Source organism: Channa argus, chromosome 18 (genome assembly GCF_033026475.1).
Source record: "Channa argus isolate prfri chromosome 18, Channa argus male v1.0, whole genome shotgun sequence".
In the NCBI taxonomy this organism is placed as follows: Eukaryota; Metazoa; Chordata; class Actinopteri; order Anabantiformes; family Channidae; genus Channa; species Channa argus.
In genome coordinates, this window is record NC_090214.1 from 21,899,801 (window position 1) to 21,924,082 (window position 24,282).

Below are 24,282 nucleotides of genomic sequence, written 5' to 3' on the forward strand. Positions count from 1 at the left end.
CCATGGGAATCATGTCCACAATGAGTGTACAGAATAAAAACTTTGGTTCCCAACTGTATGTTTTCAAAAACATATAAGGAGCATTTTGGGTATAGAGATTAAACATGGACTGAACAAAGACGTAGATTTAAGAAGATTTTACTAAGAGGGATTGTGATGTGATGTGGATGTATGATTGAGATGTGGTTTGACAACAAAGAGAATGGTTTTTCTGCTTGTTCTTGATTGATCCCTAAAAAAAGGTGCAGGCTGAAACATTAGGCCTTGATATAATGTGATGCTGCTTGATTAAAGAAAACATGTACATGATTTATCCTCACATCCACCTTTTCACCATCATCATTATTTATTGGACTTCATACCATAGCTGTTTGTTGTAAAGCTCTTATCTCATTTATCTTATCTCTTTGTTCTGATTCAACTCCTTCTTCTTCTGTTGGGCATAAAGACAATACAATGGCAAATTACTGCTTTGATCTGTCTGTGAAGGTTCTCGGTCATCCATGTTTGGTTATCAAGAGGTTAAGTTATGGCAACTGGACTGACTTGATTCCTTCGTTCCATCCATCCAACATCTTCACTGCTTATCCTGTTCAGGGTCATAGAGGGCATAAGCTTAACGCATGTCAGTGTGTGTGAGAAGGCTACAGCCTCTCAGGGCCAAGAAAGAGACATACACAGACCAACATTCACTTTACGAGTGACAGAGAGATGCTTTTAATTTAAAAAAAGTGTGCAAGCTGTTGCTGTTAAACTGGCTGTTGACAATCTCTCTCTCTCTCTCTCTCTCACACACACACACACACACACACACACACACACACACACACAGAGAGAGAGAGGAAAAGCTGCTTGGTTTCAGTCTCAAACTGAAAGACAAGAAGATTGACATTTCACACATCTCTTGCTCATTGTTACAGTTCCTTTGTGGGCAGGTAGAGCTATGGAAATGATTACATAATATTCAAATTTATTTTCATTCCATTTCTGTCTGCAGCACCTTTTTTTAATGTCACCAGCTTGGGCCAACAAAGCCATGTGTGAGTCTTCGTACTAGCAACACATTCCTGTTGTGATAGGCTAAAGTTACTGCTGCTCAACACTTTAACAAGAACCACTCTGTGTCATTAAACCATGTTAAAATTATTGGAATAGCACAAGGTTTGATCTGAAAAACAAATTCTGACAATCTGGGTTAATCTTTGATTTAGGTGGTGTTATGTTTTCACTTGTGTGTCAAAATATGTTTGTTTCAACCTGAGGAAAAATATGAAATAGTCAAGTCCTACCCACAGTCGTGATGTGTGTTAAATCAAAAATCTCTGCCCTGTTTATAATATTCAAGTGAAAAAAAAAAAAACCTGTTTTATGATTCATGCAGACACCTTTGGTGTTTTTGTGTTTTGAACACAGTATATTTCTGCCAAGGTCAAATAAAGATTTAACTATCTGATGTAGAGCATTCACAGTTCTTTATGAATATTTCTAAAGCTCTTCTATTAGTTTGTTAGTCAACAAACCTACTGTTTGTTATTAACTAATCACAATGCAAATAGCAATAACTTTAATTAGAATATGATTTAGATTGCAGAGGCTTCAAGTGTTAAAAGCTGTGACCAGTGACTGGTTACGTTACATGGTTGCTCCAATGCTTTTGTCTTAGTTGATGCATCCAGGAGGACTTTACACTTGATGCTTAAGTTATTTTTAAATGACCAGCAAAAACATCATCCAGGATCAACCTAATGTCCTGCAGGGAAACAGACATCTGCTGGCTCTGTACAGGTCAACACGTAATGTTCACCAATAAACATTTGGAAAGCAGTAGAAAAGTAGAAGAACTGAAGGCCGAACTCTGGTAGATGTGTGACCTCACTCCCCTTTGAAGTGAGGAATCCTCTTCTCCTTGAACGCAGCCAAACCCTCCAAGCGATCTTTAGTTGGTACCACCTTAAACACCACAGAAAAGTGTCAGTACTAAGACGTAAGCACCTCTTTATCTGGAGTTTATTTCCGCTCATTGGTTTTTAAGGGGCGACAGTGGTGCAGGAAGGTAGAGCGGTTGTCCCCCAATCTTGCAATTGCTGGTTCAATCCCCGGCTCCTCCGGTCACATGTCATGTGAGCGTTGGACAGCTGCATAGTATGAGTGTGTGTGAATGTGAGTGCAAGTGGGTGAATAAGAAGCAGTGTAAAGCCAATAGGTAGAAAAGTTTTATAGAAGTGCAGAGCATTTACCATTTAAGGGACTGTGGTTTAAAATCTTTTCTCCACTTATCAAAAGGGCAGAAAATGTGTACTACTTACAAAAAGTTAGAGATACTCAACTTTCTTGTGAAATTTCAGAATGCATTTAAAATGCACTATAACCATTACAGGTAAACTTCTGAATGCGTATGTCCAACTGTTCAATGTTTTAGTAGTTTGTTTCAGGACGGCGTAATATCATGTTCTCTTAATAGTTTGTCAGTTGGTCACCTTGTTGAGACATTCACATTTTTTGTTGCTTCTACTTAAATTCCCAACTTTCATAATTTAATATCACTGTAGCATGAACGTTTTACATTTTTAATATTTTTAATAGGTTTCACCCTAAAGTTGAATATCCCTAACTGTTTGTGAATAGTGTATATAAAACACCTCCCACGCAATTCAACAGCAGTCTAAACCCATGGTAAATTATCTGCACTTATAGTATATAGCACTATTCTACCAAAAACCCGGTGGACGACTGCTCTACCTCCTGAGCCAGAATTGCCCAGTGGAAAAAACAGTGCTTATAGTCACTCAGTGGTTTTACATGGACGGAATTAACCAGGTTACAATTGGCATTTTCTGCAAAGCCAATTTCATTACTGTCTTGCAAACAGGAAAGCTGGTTTCTAAAATTGGACTAGGGCATTAGGGAAACCTGTTCTCCCCAGGTGGATTTCTCCTGGAGAGCACAGATTTCTCTGCCATGTGTATGTGTAACATGGTTTCTAGTCAGCTTTCTTCAACAGTCATGTGCATAACAAAAAGTTCCAGATTGGAACAAGCAGCTGAGTAAAAGACCTACTGAAAGGAGAGATCATCAGTGGGGCAATGTAGCCTTGTATTTCAACCAAAGTCCTCCTGAAGTCTGATGTGGTAACACAAATGGCCTCGAAGAAGCAATAAGTGCCTTTTCACTGCTGATTTTTTTTACACATTTTGACAGTTACTTTGCAGCAGTATAAATACAACCGAAAAAAACAAAAGCCAGGAAGCAGCATTTTCTGTCACTTTACAGTTAAAATCTGTGAGCCAGGCTTCTAAAATAAGTCAGAGGTGGAGGAGAAATCAGATTACTCTTCTGCTGCATGTGACCGGTTCCTTAATTGAATGTAAATATCTTTCCCCAATCACAAAAGAAAGCAGAATTTTTTCGAGTAACTTACTTAAATGTATCTAAACGCATTCACTTAAGACCCTTGGTACTAGAAATCCACATACAGTATATTGTACTTCCCGGTGCAAAATGTCATTCAGCCTTTCACTTCTCAGTTTTTCCTTTCTGGAACTTTCTTGTAAGGCACATTTACTAATGTAGAAAGGAAATTAGACACCATACTGAATCCTACTGAATTAATGGCAGAGCAATCAGCACAAATCTACCTGGTTAGTTACAGTGTGCAACATTTTCCTCATATATTATAAATAGAACTTTGTTATTCAATTTGTCTGTAAAGGCTGAAAAGTGAGAAAGCAAAGTAACGAAAAACGTGTGATGTGAACATCATTCTACTGGAGGAGATTAAAAATTGTTACAACACAGTGACACTTTTAATGCCTATATTGTGTTCTGGGATTTTTAAACATCCTCTGCTCTAGTACAAGTTTATTCCAGTCAGATCAATTAGAAACTAATTTAACAGGATAACTCACCTTCTTGTTTTTATGAATTGCTTAACGAAACACAAAAAACTGCACGCAAAGAAACCAAAAACTAAGAAATAGAGAAAGTGAAAGGATTCCTAGAAAAAAAAAACCTCACTTCCAACCAAGTGGTCTGTCTGCCCTGTGTTTTACTCAATAAGAGCATTTTCTTCATCAATGACGACAAAATGCTAACTTGTTAACTTTCAGAGGATAACATTACTCACCATCCCCTTCACTCTAATCTTCCTTATTATAAACTTACTAGGGCTTGAAACACTGTTGGGTGCAGCATCTTTTGCTGCCTGGCAGACCTTGAGAAACTGAGGGGCTAAATGTGATTGTGAACTGACAGCTTGGGATGACAGATGGCACTGCTGAATGAAATGGCTGATCACTAATTATAATTAGTAATTGTTGGCCTAATAACCTGCCAACCAAGTGTACATTTCGTGCTGGAAGTCACCACTTAACCTGTTTTATTTCTCACCTGGGCATAGCAGGCCTCTTCAATCGCCAGACCTGTAGATATATCAACCTGAAAGAGAATATAGTAACTGCTCAGAACATCAACATGCATGTTTATCTGTCCTCATGTCATACGGCCCTGATGCTTTCTAACATCATTGTTTCTCTGCTACACAACATAAAGAATGTACACTGATCATATCAACACAGCCTGGTGGTTTTAGTATTTAAAAAATATATAATGAATTAATAAATGCTAAAAGATGTTTTGCCATAATTAATCCAATCAGTACTCTTTAAAATACATTGTTTTCGTAGCGGAGTACTGTTCTGTACTTGGTTGAAAAATCCCTAACTATGCCATGAGACCACCGGTATTAGTGTTGTTGTTGCTCAGTGTAGATTTCTGTTGAATGTACATTATACTATACTTGTACTGTTCATGGGAGCTGAGTGAAATGACCACAGGACAGAGAAATACTGAATTACTGGACCAACAGAATGTCAACCTCAAAAATAACCAAGGGTCAGCACAAAAAAAGCTATCGATTTGAGAGTTGTGAGCAATTTGAAACAAGTTTCAGATGTCTGAGAGAGACACCAGCTGTGACCCAAAGGTTTTAAAAGACTTAAGGAGTTTTGCTAATTAGAATTTTATTCTGCAAACTGAGCTAAATATGTCATAAAATACTGTAAAAGCTGTCCTGCGCAACTCTCCAAGTCTTACCTCTATCCCCTGATTTATCGCCAGTTTTGCCATCCTTATTGCAATTGGACCCTGGCATGGGGGGACAAAAAAGAAACGGAGTGATGATATTTTAAGTATTATACTGAATACATTAACAAATATATGTAATAATTGCTGGGCAGTTATCACCCAAGTGCAGGATGTGTGGTTCAATCCCCTGCTCCTCCTGTCATAGTTCAAAATGTCCTTGAGAAACGTTTACTAAATGCCAAATTACTTCTTCCTGGTGGATCAGCCCAGCTACTTGGCAGCTCACCCAAGTTCTGTGTGTGCTGATAAGGTAGAACAGGCTATATAAAACCAGTTGATATAAACTACTGTCGTATATAGTTTTTGTAGTTTTTTTCTTTGGCTCAGGAGGTAGAGCACTTGTCCACCAATCCCAGGGTTGTTCGATCCCCGGGTCCACTGGTCACATGTCGAAGTGTCCTTGATCAAGACACTGGCGAGTGTTGGTCAGCTGCTTTGCAGCTTTGCAGCTTTGCAGGTGTGTAAGCAAGGTACAAAGAAAGCAAAAATCCAAATCAAGGAGAAAACCTCAAAGCGAAGTGCTATCAGAGGAAGTACTTCCGTTGCAATGAGATGCAAGTAGAAGAAAGTGCAGATAGGATTTTTTTTTGTAGATTTAAGTGCATAGAAAGGTGAAGAACAGTTTTCTTTCTTTTTTTAATACTGGGAGTCAAAGTGAATCAAAAAACAAACAAACAAAAAAACTGAGTTGCAGCACAAAGGGCATCCAGCGTAAAAACCAAAAAACAATCAAGGTGTGGAACACGTTCTGCTGTGGCAACCTGCGAAGGGACAAGCTGAAAGCCCTTCTTTTTTTGTATAACTTTATTGATATTTGTCAAATTGCTATTACCTGAGGGTTGATCTCCCGTGCGAGCTCCAGAGCCCGCACATATGCTGCGTCTCCACATTTATTCTGTTCCACAGAGTGACTGACGAGACCAAGACGACATGCATCTGCTCCATCCACCACCCGAGCAGTAAAGATGAGCTCCTTAGCAAGAGAGACACCAATCGCCCTGGGCAGACGTTGTGTACCACCTGCACAGACATGAGAAATCTGGTGAGTTCATGCTTTGCCATCTTCACATGCTCTAATACGGAAAATGTACACACACACTGGCCACTTCATTAGATACACTGGTACAATCTAATGCAATCCAAAAGCAGTTTAAAAAAAAAATGACCACCTCACCGGCTAAGTGTTAGAAAGAAATTTGAACCAAATAAAATAAAAGACATAAATAGGACACCTTTGAAAATGGACATTTATTAAGGAAATTATAGGACAAAAAGCCCAGGCTCACCTGCTCCAGGTATAATGGCAAGTTTAGTCTCAACCAGTCCCATTTTCGCAGTACTGGCTACAGAGATACAAGAGCTGAATTACTATTTACATAAAACTATAATTATTTACACAAACACACAAATCAAATTTATTTAAATAAAATAAGATAAAGAAAGACAACAAGGAATAAGAACCAATTAAAATGCCCAAGAAATAAAACCATGATTGAAAGAAAGTATAAGACTCTCCAATGCACGAAAAGCCAATAGGAATAAGTAACTTAGCATTTGTATATGGCTATTGGCACTTCTTAAAGAAATTCAATAATGCACTGAGTGAAGGTGGTGCCGATCCAGCCTGAAGTAAATAAATAAATAAAATTGAAAATATACAACTTGTCTGATGTCTGCACAACAATTTTTCTTCAAGATAGACACCAATGAACGTATGTACGATGAAAACAGAACTGGACCAAAAGCAGATCCTTGATGGTGCCAATACAAACAACAAAACTTCTGTTAATAAGATATGAACTGAACTTGAATTGTCCCTTTTGTTTTTAATATGTTTAGCTCTCACAACTGAGAAGAATCCAGTCTGATATTACTGCTATAATGTTCTACCACTGCTTAGTGCTGACACACCACCTTAGTAGCAGCCAAAAAAGTGGCTTGATCTCGATTTGAAAACTAAGCTGGTTCCACAGGTTAGGGTGGACGTTTCCTCTCCTCTTGAAATAAGTGGACCAATCAAGCTCTAGTGAGCCCTGTGTGAAATTCAGGCACCGTACAGAGTCTAGGTCATTCTTGTATTGGAAACGTTAACCGGGCAAAGACACAGTTCAGCCACAGCTGGGAAAAAGCCAATCTGGAGCGTCTTGCTTCCAGTGGAAAATTAGTCAGGGAGAAAGTTTACTACTATACATTAGTAAATTAAAAAGAGAAAAGGCTGATCGTCAGACATATTTTTGCACTTCTTATATTCATTTAAAAGTGTTATGAGCATAGAACTGAGAACATAAACCCCACTCAGTCTTACCGGCAATTCTGATGTCACAAGCAAGAGCCATTTCCAAGCCTCCACCTAAGGCAACTCCATCAATCGCAGCAATTGTTGGCATCGGCAGATTACCTGTAAAATAAAAGACAATATGGCCCCAATTATGATACCTAAAAATCCATAACATTCATATGGAACTAACTGCATCCAGCCACTACTTAGGGCCAACTACAGTTTATTTTTGCTATGAAAAAGATTCTCCTTATGTCTCCATAATATATCACTGCACATTCAAGTTGTACAGTACATGATACTGTTTTCTGAATCTTAATCCATTAAAATCCTGGCTTCTCAATTAAGAAGAAAAACAGATCAGAAAACTGAAACTGATTAGCCTATTGTGTCCTTACTTGTTTCCGATTTTTCATTTTAAATCAAAATTTAAGTCAAAATTATATAATTAAAAAGTAAGACATGAACATGTAAGCAAAGCACATGTAAGTCAATCTGCAGTTAACTGATGAACAGGTAATGAATTCCATCATTATCAATGGTCCTGCCTAGCTCTGTGATGAGTGCTCTTGCTTTGGACACAAATGGTCCAACTTCATTCTGGTGCATCTTGGCTCGCTCCTTCAGATCTGCACCTGCACACAGAGAGAAAGAAATGAGATCAAGCAAGAGGGCTGTGGCTTATTATTAACTATTATTACTACAGCTACTAGCTATTAACTACAGGAGCTGAATGTAAAGGGGAAGAAACTGCTGTTACATGATATAAGCTACAACAGGATGTTTCTGAGTTGGTACTTTTTTTTTTCCAAATGTACCTGAAGATAACTAACTTAGCTTTAGCACAGCTACAGTGTTTATAAAAACACCCCGTTACAAATTTTCAATTTCTATTTTCTAAAACACTGAATTATGGGATGTTAAATTTGGCTTTTGTAAAAAACTTCACACATATTTCTCTCAATTCTCATATAGCATACAATCAATATTTATACTATTTGTTTGTCATTACATACTATCAGTCATACTGACTTTGGCACACCTTATAGTCCAAGAGCTACTTGATTCAAATAGGGTATTCGAGGATGATTCGGAACTACAATTTGATTTCTTGACATGATATGAATATTTAAACTGTAGCGTTAAGTAGACATAAGAGGTCTACACTATGAAGACAAAAAAAAAACCTTCAGTCAGGGAAGAGATCCAAGACCATTTCTAAATCAATAAAGGCCTTAATTAATAACGTGTGTGTTAACGTGGAATTAGGCAGAGGGGAATTATTGGCAACTATAGGTGGTGGAGTCTTGCAGGGGGTCCCGATGGGCACAGCTCCCAAATCTCAATAACAATTCCACCAGCCGGCAAAGAAGAAAAGGAAGAGAACAAGAGGAGATGAAAGTTCTCCTCAATGTTCTATGTTTTTAATGCAAATCAATCTACCATGTTTGTTGTGAAGCAACTCCCGATTGTACAACAGTGAGAGTGTTACTATCTGGAAAAGTGCAAATTCATTTAAAAATTTGGTCTAGAAGCAGATATTCTGCTTGCAAAAAAAAAAAAAATCAGACATAACTGCAACCCCTCCCCCCACTTCACATGTTTGTTCACAACAGCTCCCAGGCAAAATATGGACAGTGGGGGGCTGATGAGACAAATTAGCCTATAGTCAGACAATAACACACATGATTTCCTTTGATATGACCTCATTTTTGGTCTCATGAGTCAAAGACTACCCTAACTGCTCTTTTTCAGGAAAAAAAATATAATTTGTAATATGCTTTCTATTAAAACTCTGGAGCACACTGTATGGACCAGAGAAGAAAGAGAGCGCCGGTCATAAACTGGTCATGAAATGGGATCTGACCTTCACCAAAGTTACGTAACCAACAAACAACATTTCTAAGCTGATAAAACACAGTCCAGATTTTTCCTTTGTTTACTGAACACACCCCTTAAGCATACAAAGTGATGATAAAAAAAAAAGTAATGTTAACAGTGTTATAATAATTAGATGAACGTTTTTCAGTAATAACCTCAAGCACGCACTCCCTGTAGCTGTGTATTAGACCTGAGTATTCTTTAAATCAAATCCAATAAAAATAAATACAATTGAAAACATTTTTGAAAAGTTTGGAAAGACCTACACTATTATCTTTTGTTGTTGTTGTTTTTTTCAATCAAATTGTTTAAATGGATCACAAAACACAAATGTATAAGCATATTAGAGGGTATAGCAGGTGGTGGAGTCGTACTGGAGTGCATTATACTAAGGTGGTGGTGGTTTGAATGCTTTGGCCACTGTATTTAAAATGAATGAGGAGACCAAAACATTAGAACCACTGCTTGATAAAACGCCCTCAAATGCAAACAACAAGAACAATGTACCTGCACAGAAAACCCCAGGAACCAAACTGCATAAAATGACACTGCGCACTTTGTTATTCTTCTTGATATCCTCCACAGCCTCAAACATCTATAAAACAAAGAGACTTGAATGTCATTTATATAATTTCTAACCCATAATATATTAATTAATAAAAATAACAGTATGCCTAAAGACAAACATAACATCAAATACTGAACAGTTTTTAGAAAAAATTAACTAGAGTGGTTGATACCAGTTCATGTTATAGGAACATCGGCCTTTTAATAGATAATGCAGGATCATGTGTAGTAGCGATGCTTTTCATAGTACATTTGAATACTTCCTAATATTGAGCACTGATACAAGTACTGAACTGTTTTGTTTCTAGTATGACTTGCTGGACAGTAAAATCCTGGTCCAAACAGTAGCTGGAACTGCAAACTTCATGTAATGTTAAACTTACTGTAGATCCCCCACTTTGGTCACCGATGTCAGTTGTAAATATGTTAGAAATAATCTTATAAGAATGAGTGAGCAGAGCTTGTAAGTCGACTTTAGTCATCGTCACTTATCTTTAAGCACCTCTAAACCAGAGATATGTTCCACCACTGCCTACCTTCTCGAACAACATGGCATTAGGTTCAGTGCAGGAGAAGTTTTACGAGTACATGAGTGAAGTATTGGACGTAAAACTGGTATTGGTATCAATACATCCCTACGGATCGCAGGATTACAGAGGAGCTGGCCTCTCAAATCTAAACAATGAATCATTCCAATCTGTACATCAAGCAAACTGATTAGTCGATTCAATGTGTGATATTTAAGACTTATCTTTACCATTGAAAAAAGAATTAAAAAAAAAAAAAAAAAAAAAAAAAAAAAAAAGGGGTAAAAAGTACTACTTACCATTTTGACAAGATTTTTGCTTATGGCATTTTTGGCTTTTGGTCGATTTATCTCAACAACAACAATACCTGAAAGACATTGTTAAATTACACAGATTAAGGAAGGCAAGCAGATCCACATGTTGAGGAGCAGCACATTAGACATCATGTACTGTAACACAATGATCGTACACCATCTACTATACCACATCATGAAATGTATAGGACTGTCCCCTAGTGCAAAAGTATATATATTTTATATTATATAAATATTTTCCCAAAATGTTGAATAGCCATTTTATTTTTCTTAATGTGTGCACAAGAATTTGTAATGACATTTTTAACTCTTGAGTATTTAGTAACTTTAAAATAACACACAACATAAACTTCTTTAAAATTTGCATCACTTAGTATTAATATTATGAGTGCCATAAAATAAGTTAATTAACCAACATTGTAGGAAGTGAGGTTGAAGAAAAATTAGATAATGATCAGTTGACAAACCAGTAACTCTTCAAACGTTTATCAACCATTTCAATAATTTTTAAGAATTCCAAACAATACATGACAGCGAGGAGACCAATTGTTGCCTTTCTTTACTATATAGTAAATTGATTGTCTTGAACGCTGGGCGACCCATCAATTTATGATAGTTGACAGGTCAAGCACTCAATCAAGGTCAAGCAACTAATTTACAGCACACAAGTCAATCCAGACTGGGAAGATGAACATTTATGTCAAAATATAGACATGAAAATGCACTTGCTGAAAGAATGAATTTGCTTAAAGCTACATTGTAAGTTGTCACTTGATTTCTGTATAGCTGCTAGGGAAGTAACAGGTCATTGTTGATTTGTAATCTGCATGGTTACGCCACACTCTTGTATTTAAAAAACAAAAAACAAAAAAACCAATAAATTACTCCTTTAGATTTATAATATGTGGTCCGTTTATGCAATATATGTCTGTTAATAAATTTGATCTGATGTTTTCAGTAATGTGAGAATCATTTAACCAGATGAGAGTGATCATGTCAGCAACCTGTAGTCCAGCTTTTGAGAGGATATTAGCATAAAGTCATCTTAACAGACTAATCTCTAATTGCTCACACACATTCATATACATGCACTTTTTTTGGCTAATGAAATTTAACATAAGCAGCGTGGTGTAAATTGGATTTTTTTTAAAATATGTATTTAGGCCAACGTACAGCCTACAAGTTTGTTCTTCATCACCATAACAGTTGTTCTTGTATTTTTCTACTTTATCATTGTACTGTACAGTTGTTTTTAAATATAATCATTGGTGCCTAGATAAATTGCTGCTGCCCCAATAGTAAACAATCCTCCTGTCCCAGTCCGAACTGGGTTAGGGGTCTGTGACGTAGATTGGACGCACGCGTACGAACTCATGCGTACGGCGGACGCTCTGCGTACATTTAATGTAGGGAAGAAAAAGGTCAAGCTGACTGATGGTGGGCGGGGTTCTCTTTGTTTTTATGCGACCTGGGAGGCGGACTGTGTATCAAATCTTAACGGTCGTTTACCTAAGAGCTGCGTTTCATATCAAACGTTTAACCATGCGGTTGGTCGGAAAGCTAACGTGGCTTCTGTTTTGACAATAAAAGAAGGTTAAGGTTAAGAAGGCATCGTGCATTGAAATCCGCCCCACAGGGAAACTTACCGGCATCGTCTCCGTCAAGGTATCTGACACGCAGGTCATCCTTGTAGTCAGAGCTGTACTGTCGTGTCAGTGTTCTGTGACGGCTCAGGAGAGAAGCCGAGACCTTTCCGGAGTTAACATACTGCCTTGAACAACTCAAGGTCGCTCCCGGTCTGCAGGCGCTGTCCCATTCTGCTGTCTGCACGCGACAGAGTTGAAGCAGGGCTCTTCGTCCCAGCAGGGCCGCCATGCTAAACAGCTGCAGTGCTGTTTGGAAATGTTTGACTTTCTTCAACTTTGCACCCAGTCACGTGTTGTCGTCACGTGATTCATCCACTACCAGGCAAAAATTCTAATCATCGCCTCATACACTTATTTTGTAACGTTTTATGCTTCAAAAACATATGATAGGCTTTAGAAATGTAATAGACTAAATATCGCTTTATAATTTAGTACACACACTACAAAACTAACATTTCACATCAAACAGTGGCACATTGTCAGGTGTTGAATGAAGTCAACTGGTCCAAAAAAATTTACATGTTTCCTTTTTAATTAGCAGCATTCTGGAGTAATTAGATGTAACTAGTTACATGTACATGTAATTACATTGCAAAACACATGTAACGTCATAGATAGGCTATAAGACAAATAAGTTATGGTTACTAATCAACATGTTGCTAATTACAAAACAGTTACATATACATAATGTTTTTGGGGGAAACACGCTTATATGTAGAATATCTTCTTTTCATGGTTCCAGACAACACAGGTCAGCAAAAGCATTGAATGCAACATCAAGGCTAGGTTGACTTCTTAAGAGATGGCGCTACATCCAGATAGGCCTCTTTGCACACATTTTGAAGTATGTGCTCAAATTTTGAGCAATATTTTCGATTGGTTCACCGTTTGACTTGTCTGCAAATCAAAAGGCTGTGGCCAAGGCAGGTGGTCATGAGCACTTTTCAGTGCTGGAAGTTCTGCATATTTCAGGAATCAGAACAAGTGCTCTGCTTAACATGAATTATTTGGAGTGAGGAATATTAGACTTTTTTGTTAGACTACTTTTGGATATTTTTCAGTGAGCCATTTGGTCATATCAGTGGTTGTCTATGGAAGGCACTTGGCTACAGACAGAGATCACGAACAGTAATGGTCAACTTTTAACCTTGGCCAAAAGTTCTTGTTCCAGAAGTTAGTTTTTGTGGAATGTTTCTGAAAGCTTTTCACAACTTGAACCACCTGACCTTGTTGCTAATCTTCAATTGTCTTTAGGTTCCCGTGAGATGAACCAGTTCTAGGCAGAATTCATTGCAGGAATAAGTGCAAAATGTATGTGGATAATTTTATGAATGGCACAATCTTTAATGTTTTGATATCATATATATTCATGGCCTCTGATAACTTTACAAAAACAAGGCAACTCTAGTTCTTGGAGGAATGTGCTGCATTTGCTGTCAAGACCTCCGGGCATGATGAAATATGCTTTTGACGTAAAATGCTCTGCACTTATACAGCAATATTCTAACTTATATATACCCAAAAAGCTGTGTTATGTTTTACTCATTCACAAACCAATGGCTGTTGCTGGAGCTACTTTTGGCTTCCTAGCTCTTTCTGGGAGGAGAAATGTCTTCTTTGAGGACAACCTAATCTGTAGTTCAACTTGCACTTCAACTTATTTTTTGTAAAAATGTGTATCTATAATGACAAAATTCCAGAAAAAGGCATTGATGATTCAGTGAAATTTATTGTAAATAAAGCCTCAGGTAAAATGAATTTTGAGAAAGGTGTTCTGATACAGACAGCAGGACTTCACTCTGCCAAGCAAATTGTCATTGTTATCGTCATTGTAGAGATGATCCAGACTGACATTAACAGAGCTTTACCAAATAATATTACACTCCTGTCAGCTCCATCAGATGTGTGTGTCACATGTGTCATACACATTCTCTGAAACCAGCGGCCTACAGGGTTTAAGTGAAGATAATTTAAAAAACCCAATACAATATAAAAAGACAGGAGGTGATGGTAATTTGTGGACCAGTAAATGTAGCAAAGCATTTCTCAGTAAAAGTTACACAAACCCTGGCTTTTAAACTACAGCAGACAAGACAGACTTAATAGTGTAGTGTTAGCCATAGACTGCATCATGGACAAGCATCCAGTTCTGTTAACTGAGGTGATGAAGGTAAACAGCATCAACACTTGTCAATCAGAAACAGTGAACACAAATGCTGGGTTTTATAGATCGGTAACTTGCTAAAGGTTTCCTTGAAAATGTCCTTAAAAGTTGTCATTTCACACAATTAATGCAAAAAACAGGAATCCCCCTGAAAAAAAGCCCCATTTAAACTTTAGGAAATATATTCATTATTTACCTATGAAACCCTTTCCTGTTTGATTGTAATTTGACTGTAGACAAACTCTATATTTTTGGCTCTGATGATGTGCTGTAGAGTCTCTGGTTACATTTGCAGGCCCTTTATATGAAGTAACTGTTAGTTTCAAAATTTAAAAATGTATTGGATACCAAATTATCTTTCCTGAAAATTCTTAAGATATTACAAGTCTGCAAGAACACAGGAGACAAAGTGCAGACTTTTAGTCTGCACTTTGTCTCCAATGAAGGTCTGTCACCACACTAACCATAAAATGAAAACAATAACCATATTACATTAATTAAAACATTAGGGATTTTAGCTCTAAGGCAAAGGCTAGACCACATGTAAAAACAAAAGCAGGAGGCCAGGCAAGATCCAACTGTTAAATCTGGGCCTTTAGTGTCCCCCCAAAAAAGGAAGCAGTGTTCTGAGACAGTACCTGTATCTAATTTGGTAAAAGAAAACATATTAGCTCCACACATAATATTGTACTCAGTAATGATGGTACATGACATTAATGATATATAGCAATTTCTCAAACGGTACCAACAGACCCTTCCAATTACTAGGGTTTATTTAAGGGTCACTTTTTTTTTTTAATTTTTATTTCCAATTTTATGTCGGTGTTACATCCTGTTTTATGAAAGATTTTCTCGGTCTACTTATCGGTTTCTTGTAACACTTTTTCAATGTTGAACATCGATCAAGCTACTGTTAATTAAACTTAATACTCAACACCTTTTCACAATAAAAGCCCTGCGTCGGTCCAGCCTTTAATGCTAAAACTGCAGTTACTTAACTTACTGGAAAAAAAAGAGGCAATTAGTTAACAAGTAAATGTAAACAGCATTTGACGTACAGAAAATTGAAAGCAGAGTGGTTAGTAACACATAACTGTTGATGTGCCCATGGATTTAGTGCTGTATTTCTAAACATTACACTGAATTGTCCATATGAATTATTGCAGCCACACAACACATTATTTAAGATGGCCCTATTATTTAAAACACATTTTCTGTGAAAACTCATGGTTAATGAATTGTAATTGAACACAGTATAGCAAATGAAGTGCAAAACATACAAAAGGTCATTCAGCAGAAGATCCTTGATCAGTGGTGCTTTTGGCTGATTATCACAGAGCCTTGCTGCACTGTGGTCAGTCTTTTCAAAGAGGGAACTTCTGCAGACAGGGCGACAATGTTTCATGTACAAATCCCCATCATCTGAGTGTGCATAGGATTTTAGAAATGTTATTTTTTTTTTAGATTGGGCTTGGGGTTAGCCGGTTACTGTTGCTGCCTTCTTGCTCTGTTTCTGTGCCGCTGTTATGCCACTGGTCAGGTCGGTGGGCCCATCCTTGAATGTTGGTGACCTGTACTGATAAAGGGCACAAGGTGGATTGTGTGTGCTCAGAGGAATCCTGTGTGGTTTGGTAGCATTCTTCACCTGAAACACTAATGGGAGAGGAGGACTTTCCAGAGAACTCGTATTCAGGGTCAATGGACTCCACTTTTATTTGGATGGTTCTGGCTTTGATCCGTAGTTTATGGGGCAAAGCTGAAGAACTGGAATCAGGCACTTTGTGTGAAGAGACAATGACACTTTTTGGATCGGCTACAGATGGTATCAGCCCTTTGGGGACCTGCTGCTCGTCTTCACCATCTGATGATTTGCTCACAGCACCATCATCTGAGCTTCTTGGAGAGTTACTAGATGACCTGGTGATTTGCAGGAATGAAGCAGGATGAGACCGGATGCCAGATAAAGGGCTGGTCATGTAGTTTCTATAGAGTTCATAGGGACTACTCCTCTCCTGTGTATAGCTGTTATTCTCTGCTGGTTCATGTTTGACCTCTGCACTCCTGCAAAGACTAAAGCCGGCCTGACTTACTGCGCAAGGCTCGGGGATGTGAGGTGAATGCTTGATGACTGATATGCAGCTGTTCTGTAGATGAGGAGACTCCAAATCCCCGCTGGAGGAACCTCGGTCAACACTGGGTGGAACAAACTCCTCGTAGACATTGATAGTGTTGGAACTGGATAATTTCTGGGCTTCTTGGACATATGCTGCCGAGCTCACAAGGCCAAATTTCAGCTTTAACGACAGCAGCTCAGCCTTGAGAGAAGCATTTTCCTCTCCAAGAGCCATCAGCTTGTTCTCAAGCACCATGTCATTTATGCGGCGCTTCTCCCTTGATCGTTTGGCTGCCTCATTGTTTTTGCGACGCCTCTCCCAGTAAAGAGTGTCTTTCTTCTCCTCTGGGATAAACTCCCTTTTTCTGCGACAGGTAGTTTTAGACTTAAAAGGAATTGCAGAGATTGTGTGGCCTAGCAAGTCTCTGTTAGACCCTTGTAAAGCAACAGCCAGGACCAGGGCATCATCTCCACTGTAGGACTCACTGGAGTCCACTTCTTGCTTGATTGATTGCATATTATCACTGTATGCCAGTGTCAATATGCCTGTAGTCTCTTAAATGTACATTATAGGGCTTGTATGCATTAATAGCAAATGACACATTTAATAAATCCACTTGAGGTTGAAGAAATCTATGGAAAAAAATGTAGATGTCACTGTCAAGTTCAAACAAAAGTTATCAAAATATTAAATTAATGACATTTTAAATTCTTTCATGTAGTTATATTATTCTGCTCTATACCCACTAACCCTGTACATAAATAGAGAAGTACTAAAAAATAAATAAAATACCTGACCATTTCCATAGAAAGAAATTTGTAGTGTGCTGGCACAAAATGAATGTGTTTCAATAGCGTCACTTGGGGTGTGATGTCATATTGGGCCTTTGCGAATGATTAAAAAGTGTACAGCGCATTAACAAAGCGTTTCCTGTTTGTCCAGCTGGTGATTTTTTACAGCAATTCCCTCTCTCTTCCTCTCATGTTTCCTGTCTACCCTCCACTTGTAAAGTTTAAAACCCTGAGTGTGAAATATGTTGATCAGTGAAATGATTATTATAAATAATTGATTAAACAATAAATTAACATTTAGTCATTTAGCAGACACTTTTATCGAATACGACTTACAAGTGAGGTACAAGGCAGCAAAAATCTAAGTCAAGGAGAAAACACCAAAACAAAGTCCTATCAGAAAAGGGTTTACATACATACACAAGTTAACCAATAAATCAAGAAAACAAGACATACAGTATCACTCAATTGAGAAAATAATAGTTGCAGCCCAAAAGGTTACGTTACTAAATGCTGAAAGTTAACAGCATTAGGACAGTGCTAACCAGCCAATTCTTCACAAGATTGAAACTTTGCATTTTGCACTTTTCACTCATGAAAGTTACAGTAAGCAGTGATCTCAGCTGATAAATTATTAAGAAAGGAACAATGAATTGTTTTGGGCTTCCAGGCTCCAGTGCATCTTTAGAAAGAACAAAAGACGTCACACATGGCCTGGCAGAAGCTAAATCACAGAAGGAAACAGCCTGTAATATTGAGGCTATCACTTAAAATGATTCCTGCACAATAAACGGATGCAATGTTTTTATAAATTACATTAAATCTTCCTTATGTCCTTCATGTGCAAATCTACATTAAAGGAGGAAACATGATGAATAAATCACAAGTAGACTGAACTGACTATAGCCTTAAAATAGAATGTGGCTGAACACGATTTAATACGATTCCCAAACAGGCTCACTGTCTCTGTACAGCAGTCTGGGTCCAACTTGCAATTCTGTGGAAGATTTCATGGTTATTATTATCACTTGAAAAACCCTAAAAGAGTTACGGGCGAGTGATCCACCTTAAAACTACGCTTTTGTCTATTTTAGATGACTGTGCAGGTAACGCGCCTGGTCTCTTGCAGAGATGAACGCTCCCTTTTGTCTTCGCTAAGGAGGCAACATATGACATCAAGACTAAATTTGGACGACACGTGATGAGATCGAATGGTGCTGCTGGACCATCGCCCGTTCGGCCGCGACTTGCCGGTTCGTAATTGGACGTGGAACCAATGCAGCCCAGCTGCAGTGGGCAGTCCACACATCCTCTTGCCCCAAAATCCCTCATTGTGTCCGTATTACACAACACAAACTCCCCCCGGCCTCCTCCGACTACCAGCAAGTTCCATGGCTGTAGACATTATGCAATATTCGCCTGTTTGGCAAAAACAATACACGCCTGGGTTTTCTGTTTGTGTGTAGAAGGAAAAGCGTGAATTCCTGACGGCTAAATATGAGCTGGACACTGAGGGTAACACCTGTGTAACGGTCTCCTCAGACAACAACGTGGACATTCTGTTACATTACATGTTTGCCCCGCTTACTCACTGGGCTCCATCTCCGCCCTAATAAGTAAAACCGGTCTAATTTTGAGAGAAATCCCCGCAACAGCAGCATATAACACGTTGCTCTTTTACCGTTGGTTTAATTCATAAGTCAGTGACTGCAGTGTATGTGTGTTCGTAATCAGACATGGTCACTGATAACGTTACTGAAATAACATTTGGAGCGTTGTGTCGCAATCCGTGAACTCCTGGTAACGTTCCTGTGCCGCCAGGCCTGTTTCTCACACCGATCCCGAAGCGCTAATGTCAGTCGAAGCTAACGACCTGCTAAAGGAGCACAAATGATGACAGTCCAATGCCATAATTCACCACAAGAAGCTCGGAATTGAGACTGGTTCCGCCATAATATGAATAGAAAGTTGCTGAACTCGAGTTTTCTACGTTTAAAAGAGGAGTTACGGAAAATAACGTCAATGTTAACATATAACACGAAATCAGCAAACGTTATTGTTGGGCGAGCCGCTGGGATTCGGGTTGGTACTTCAGAGCAAGTAAACGCAACACAATCCCGCAGAAATCTTTCTAACTAGGATCCAGAAAAAGGCTTAGCATGGTGTTAACCCTCAAACCAGAATCGGTACCTTTTCTACCAGCAGGCTGAATGCTTTTGTCTGCTTTTCCACCAGGTCTCAAGCACAGTGAGGAAGAGCATCGGGAATTAACTGGCGACAAAATCCTACAAGTTGCGAAGTACCTACTTCTCCTCCCTTGGCTTTTTTCCTTTCAAGGTGGCTTCTGACTCACGGATCTGTGTTAGTAGGTCAGTGGTTAAATGTATTGGCAGCGTGAGATTAAATGACAGCTGCAGCAGCCAATCGGATTGCAGCATTTTCTTTTTTTGGACCAATGGCTCAAAACTATCAAAAAAAAAAAAATCGAAAAATGCACGTCGCAACGTGTGTGAGACATTTAGGGGCGTCAGGTCACCACAAAGAACTTGGATTGTTTTAATTTTACAACGACATCTTCATTTAATATTTATAGTATTATTTAGTACAGTATCCACGGTGCATTATTTACGAGTGTGTTATATAGTCAAAATATGTTGTCAGATGTCGTTATTTGTATTTCATGCAGATCTACGTGTTCTGATCATTGAATCAGTGTATTTATTTATGAAGCTTTAACCAAATTATTAAAAAATGTAATGATTTAATGAAAAAAAAACATATATACCACCACATAATAATAATAATAATAATAATAAAATAATAATAATATTTAAGACTACATCCTCCAAACCATCAGCTTAGCCTAACCCAATTGATATTTAATATTATTATTAAATATTATTAGCAACTTATAGATGCGAACAAAACAACATTAAGTGAGGCAAACAAAACAGAATTTCCTAACAAAAAATAAATAAATAAAACCCTTACATTACAATAAAAATACATAAAATCAATAAAATGCTCTTTGAATCAACTCAATATACTTTTATACTATGCGTCATCATTTCTACATATATTTCTGTTCATGTCTGTAACCTTGCAGACATGTGTAGCCTATGTTAACTCGTTACCTTTGCTCATACAGTTGAATTCCTCTAGAGGACGCTGTTGGACAGCTGGTGTACATTTGACTTTCAGAGTTACGGTAAAATGGCTGCAGCATACTGAGGCATTTTGATCTATCACAGATACAGATGTTTCATTATGTCCCACGTGTAAGACCAAAAATGAAAAGCACTGGTTTTCAATACATCTATATTTCCAATGCATCTATAATTGACCTCAGTATGTGATGTAAATCTAGTTGGTTAATCTACAACTCCAATTCCAAAAAGTTGTCAAGAAGTGAAAACGTAAATAAAAACTGAATGTAATGACTTGCAAATCTCATCAACACAAAATTTATTTACAATAGAACATAAACAACATTTCAGATGTTGAATATTGTTCCATTCTTGTCTGATGCACGATGCTAGCTGCTAAAGAGTCCCAGGCCTTGTTGCCTGATATTTGGTTTTATAATGTGCCTAATGTTTTGTATTAGTGAAAGGTCTGGACTGCAGGCAGACCAGTTCCTCTCCTGCGAAGCCATGCTGATATGATGGATGCAGTATGTGGTTTAGCATTGTCTTGCTGAAATATGAAAGACCTTCCCTGAAAGAGACGTTGTCTGGATGGGAGCATATGTTGCTTTAAGACCTCTGTGTACTTTTTAGCATTGATGGGGCCTTTCCAGATGTGCAATAGACATTATTGCACCCCCATACCATCAGAGATGCAGGCTGTTGAACTGTCAGCTGATAACAAGCTGGATGGTCCTTCTCCTCTTGGAGACCCCATGGTTTCCAAAAAGAATTTCAAATTTTGATTCATCTGACCACAGAACAGTTTTCTGTTTAGCCTCTGACAATTTTAAATGAGCTTTGGCCCAGAGAACATGGCAACATTTCTGACTTGTGTTCACATATGGCTTCTTCTTTGCATGATACAGCTTTAACTAACATTTGTGGATTGCACAACAAACTGTGTTCACAGACCGTGAATTCTGGAAGTGTTCCTAAGCCAATGCAATGCTGTCCAGTAGATAAGCAAGCCTGTTTTTAATGCAGTGCTGCCTGAGGGCACGAAGATCACTCACATCCAGTTTTCATCCTTATTCTCTGAATCTCTTAAGCAATTTTAAGTTAACAAACATTTTTCGGAAATTGTTCTGCAATTTTTAGACCCAGTTTGTCATAGATTGCTGAACCTTTGCCCATTTTAACACATGAGAGGCTCTGCCTGTCTTAAAGGCTCCTTTTACACCCAGTCACGTTACTGACCTGTTTCCAATTAACTTAAGTTTCAAATGCTCCTCCATTTGTTTTAGATTTGTGGCAATTACTTTTCCAGCCTTTTGTTGCCCCACTTCCAAATTTTTTCAGATGTGTTGCTGCCATCAAATTCAAAATGGGCTAAAATTATTCATGAAATGGTGAAATGTTCTACTGTGAATAAAATATGGGTTCATGATATTTGCAAATCATTGCATTCTGTTTTTATTTACATTTTACACATCGTCCCAACTTCTTTGGAATTGGGGTTAAAATGTGATTAACTTAAAGTGAATTTCTTGACCAGTTTGGATATAGATGGCACTTAACTTAACAGCCCTATTTCAAATTGGATTTAATTCATTATTTTCCTCATAATACAAACAATACCCCATAATGACAATGTGATGGAAGTTTGTTGGAAATCTTTGCAAATTTAGTGGAAATAAAAGGTTTAAACAAATTACATGTACATTCACAGCCTTTGCTTAATACTTTGTCGAAGCACCTACAGCCTCATGTGTATTTGAGTATGATGCTACAAAATTGACCTCTTTTTGGGTAGTTTCTCCCGTTCTTCTTTGCAGAACCTCTCAAGCTCCATCAGGTTGGATGGACATTGGTGCACAGCCATTTTCAGGTCTCTCCAGAGATGTCAAATCAGGTTAAAGTCTGGGCTCTGGTTGAGCCACTTAAGGACATTCACAGAGTTGTCCTGTAGCAAATCCTTTGTTATCCTGACTGTGTGCTTAGGGTATTAGTTCTGTTGTAAAACGAACCGGCACCCCAGTCTGAGGTCCAGAGCGCTCTGGAACAGGTTTCATCAAGGACACCTCTGTACATTGCAGCATTCATCTTTCCCTCGATCCTGACTAGTCTCCCAGTTCCTGCCACTGAATAACTTCCACACAGCACGATGCTGCCACCCCATGCTTTGCTGTAGGGATGGTATTGTCCAGGTGCAGAGCGGTGTCAGGGGTCTTCAATGGCTCATTGGGACCTTCAATGCTGCAGAAATCTTTCTGCCCAGATCTGTGCCTTGATACAATCCTGTCTCTGAGGTCTACAGACAGTTCGTTGGACCTCATGGCTTGGTTTGTGCTGTGCACTGTTAACTGTGGGACCTTATATAGAAAGGTGTAGGCTTTTCCAAATCATGTCCAACCAACTGAATTTCCCACAGGTGGACTCCTATCAAGATGTAGAAACAGCTTAAGCATGATCAGTGAAAACAGGATGCACCAGAGCTCAATTTTTACTGTCATGGCGAAGGCGGCAAATACTTATGTACAAGTGATTTTTTATTTTTAATAAATTTGCAAAGATTTTAAACACGTTCTTTCACGTTGTCATTTCATTTCATCACGTTAATTTATTTTTAAATAACATTAGTAACATTGTATTGTAACAATAACATTTACATTAGAGCTTCAATTAGTAGTAACAAAATGAGATTCTGCCATAAAGTAAATGAAATGATTGATGAGCTAGTATTAGCTAAACAACTAAAATAGTAAATGCCAGTAGAGCTGCTCTTAGAATTAATTTGTAGACTATGAAATATTTTAATGTGTTCTTAAATATAAGGATTTGCTCCCTTTCTATTTAAATAAGTCTGAAATAGGTAACACAGGCAATTGGTTCACCAATTGCCTGTGGAGGAAACCCACACAAACTTTGGGAGAAGTGCTGTGTGTGTCCCTTTAGGAATGTTCTGTTATGATGCCAAGTATCTTAAGAAAACAGAAACAAATGGTATCTGGAAATAGTAAGAAACCACTTTACCTCAAAATAATGTGAAAACGCCGTATGTCTTACATAAAACACAATTCGTCATAAAGAGAATCTTTTTTCTTCTTGAGAAGTGTTCTGCCTACCTTCCTGGGGCGACTGTGGCGCAGGACGGTAGAGCGGTTGTTCACCAATCTCACAGTTGTTAGTTCAATCCCCGGCTCTTTCAGTCACATGTTGAAGTGTCCTTGAGCAAGACACTGAACCCCAAACTTAGTTGCTCCTGGTTAGTGTTGGCCAGCTGCATAGCAGCTCCCCCATCAGTGTGTGAAAAAGAAGCAGTGTAAAGTGCTTTGAGTGCCAATAGGTAGAAAAGTGCTATATAAGTGCAGAACATTTACCATTTACCCAATCTGTCATTAACTTTATTTATTAGTGTTAAGCCAGTTTTATGATATGTGTGACACAGCAATCCATGATGGAATGTGGAGGACTCCACCTCCAAAAGTATTTGAACCTCACATGCAATCCTTTTGTTTTTGCTATATGACATCTGGGTGTTAAGAAGTTTTTTTAGCTTAGAATTTCAGATTTTAATTAATGATATTGACACTTAGATATGTTAAACATAACAGAACATACCATATTTTATATTACATCACGCAAATGTTAGATAAGCAAAAAAGCAGTTTTAAAGCAAATTAACTTCAAATTTATGTCACAAAACGTGTCATGTTCTATGTTGTTTTCA

At 38.1% G+C, this 24,282-nt stretch overlaps 2 protein-coding genes across 2 annotated transcripts; both read right to left on the reverse strand.

The window, feature by feature from the left end:
* Positions 1-688: 688 nt before the first annotated feature.
* Positions 689-12,632, reverse strand: auh (AU RNA binding protein/enoyl-CoA hydratase). The gene is made up of 10 exons (XM_067483254.1): positions 12,356-12,632; positions 10,695-10,762; positions 9,809-9,896; positions 7,969-8,055; positions 7,448-7,540; positions 6,429-6,485; positions 5,975-6,162; positions 5,092-5,142; positions 4,387-4,434; positions 689-1,950 (listed from the first exon to the last, which is right to left on the reverse strand). The coding sequence occupies exons 1-10, from the start codon at positions 12,582-12,584 to the stop codon at positions 1,873-1,875; spliced, it is 987 nt and encodes a 328-aa protein (XP_067339355.1). The 5' UTR covers positions 12,585-12,632; the 3' UTR covers positions 689-1,872.
* A 1,432-nt stretch (positions 12,633-14,064) lies between these two features.
* Positions 14,065-19,869, reverse strand: nfil3 (nuclear factor, interleukin 3 regulated). The gene is given in 5 exon segments (XM_067483253.1): positions 14,065-15,848; positions 15,850-15,918; positions 15,920-15,982; positions 15,984-17,265; positions 19,732-19,869. Coding segments are annotated over 4 exon segments (1,341 nt in total). The 5' UTR covers positions 17,150-17,265; positions 19,732-19,869; the 3' UTR covers positions 14,065-15,805.
* Between the last annotated feature and the right edge of the window lie 4,413 nt (positions 19,870-24,282).

Excerpts from the sequence above, each read along its gene's own strand:
- auh (XM_067483254.1), bottom strand. The coding sequence starts at position 12,584 with ATGGCGGCCCTGCTGGGACGAAGAGCCCTGCTTCAACTCTGTCGCGTG. Across the intron at positions 4,435-5,091 it reads CGATAAATCAGGGGATAGAG|GTTGATATATCTACAGGTCT; the intron begins GTAAGACTTGGA and ends ATTCTCTTTCAG. Across the intron at positions 1,951-4,386 it reads AAGAGGCCTGCTATGCCCAG|GTGGTACCAACTAAAGATCG; the intron begins GTGAGAAATAAA and ends GTGGTGTTTAAG.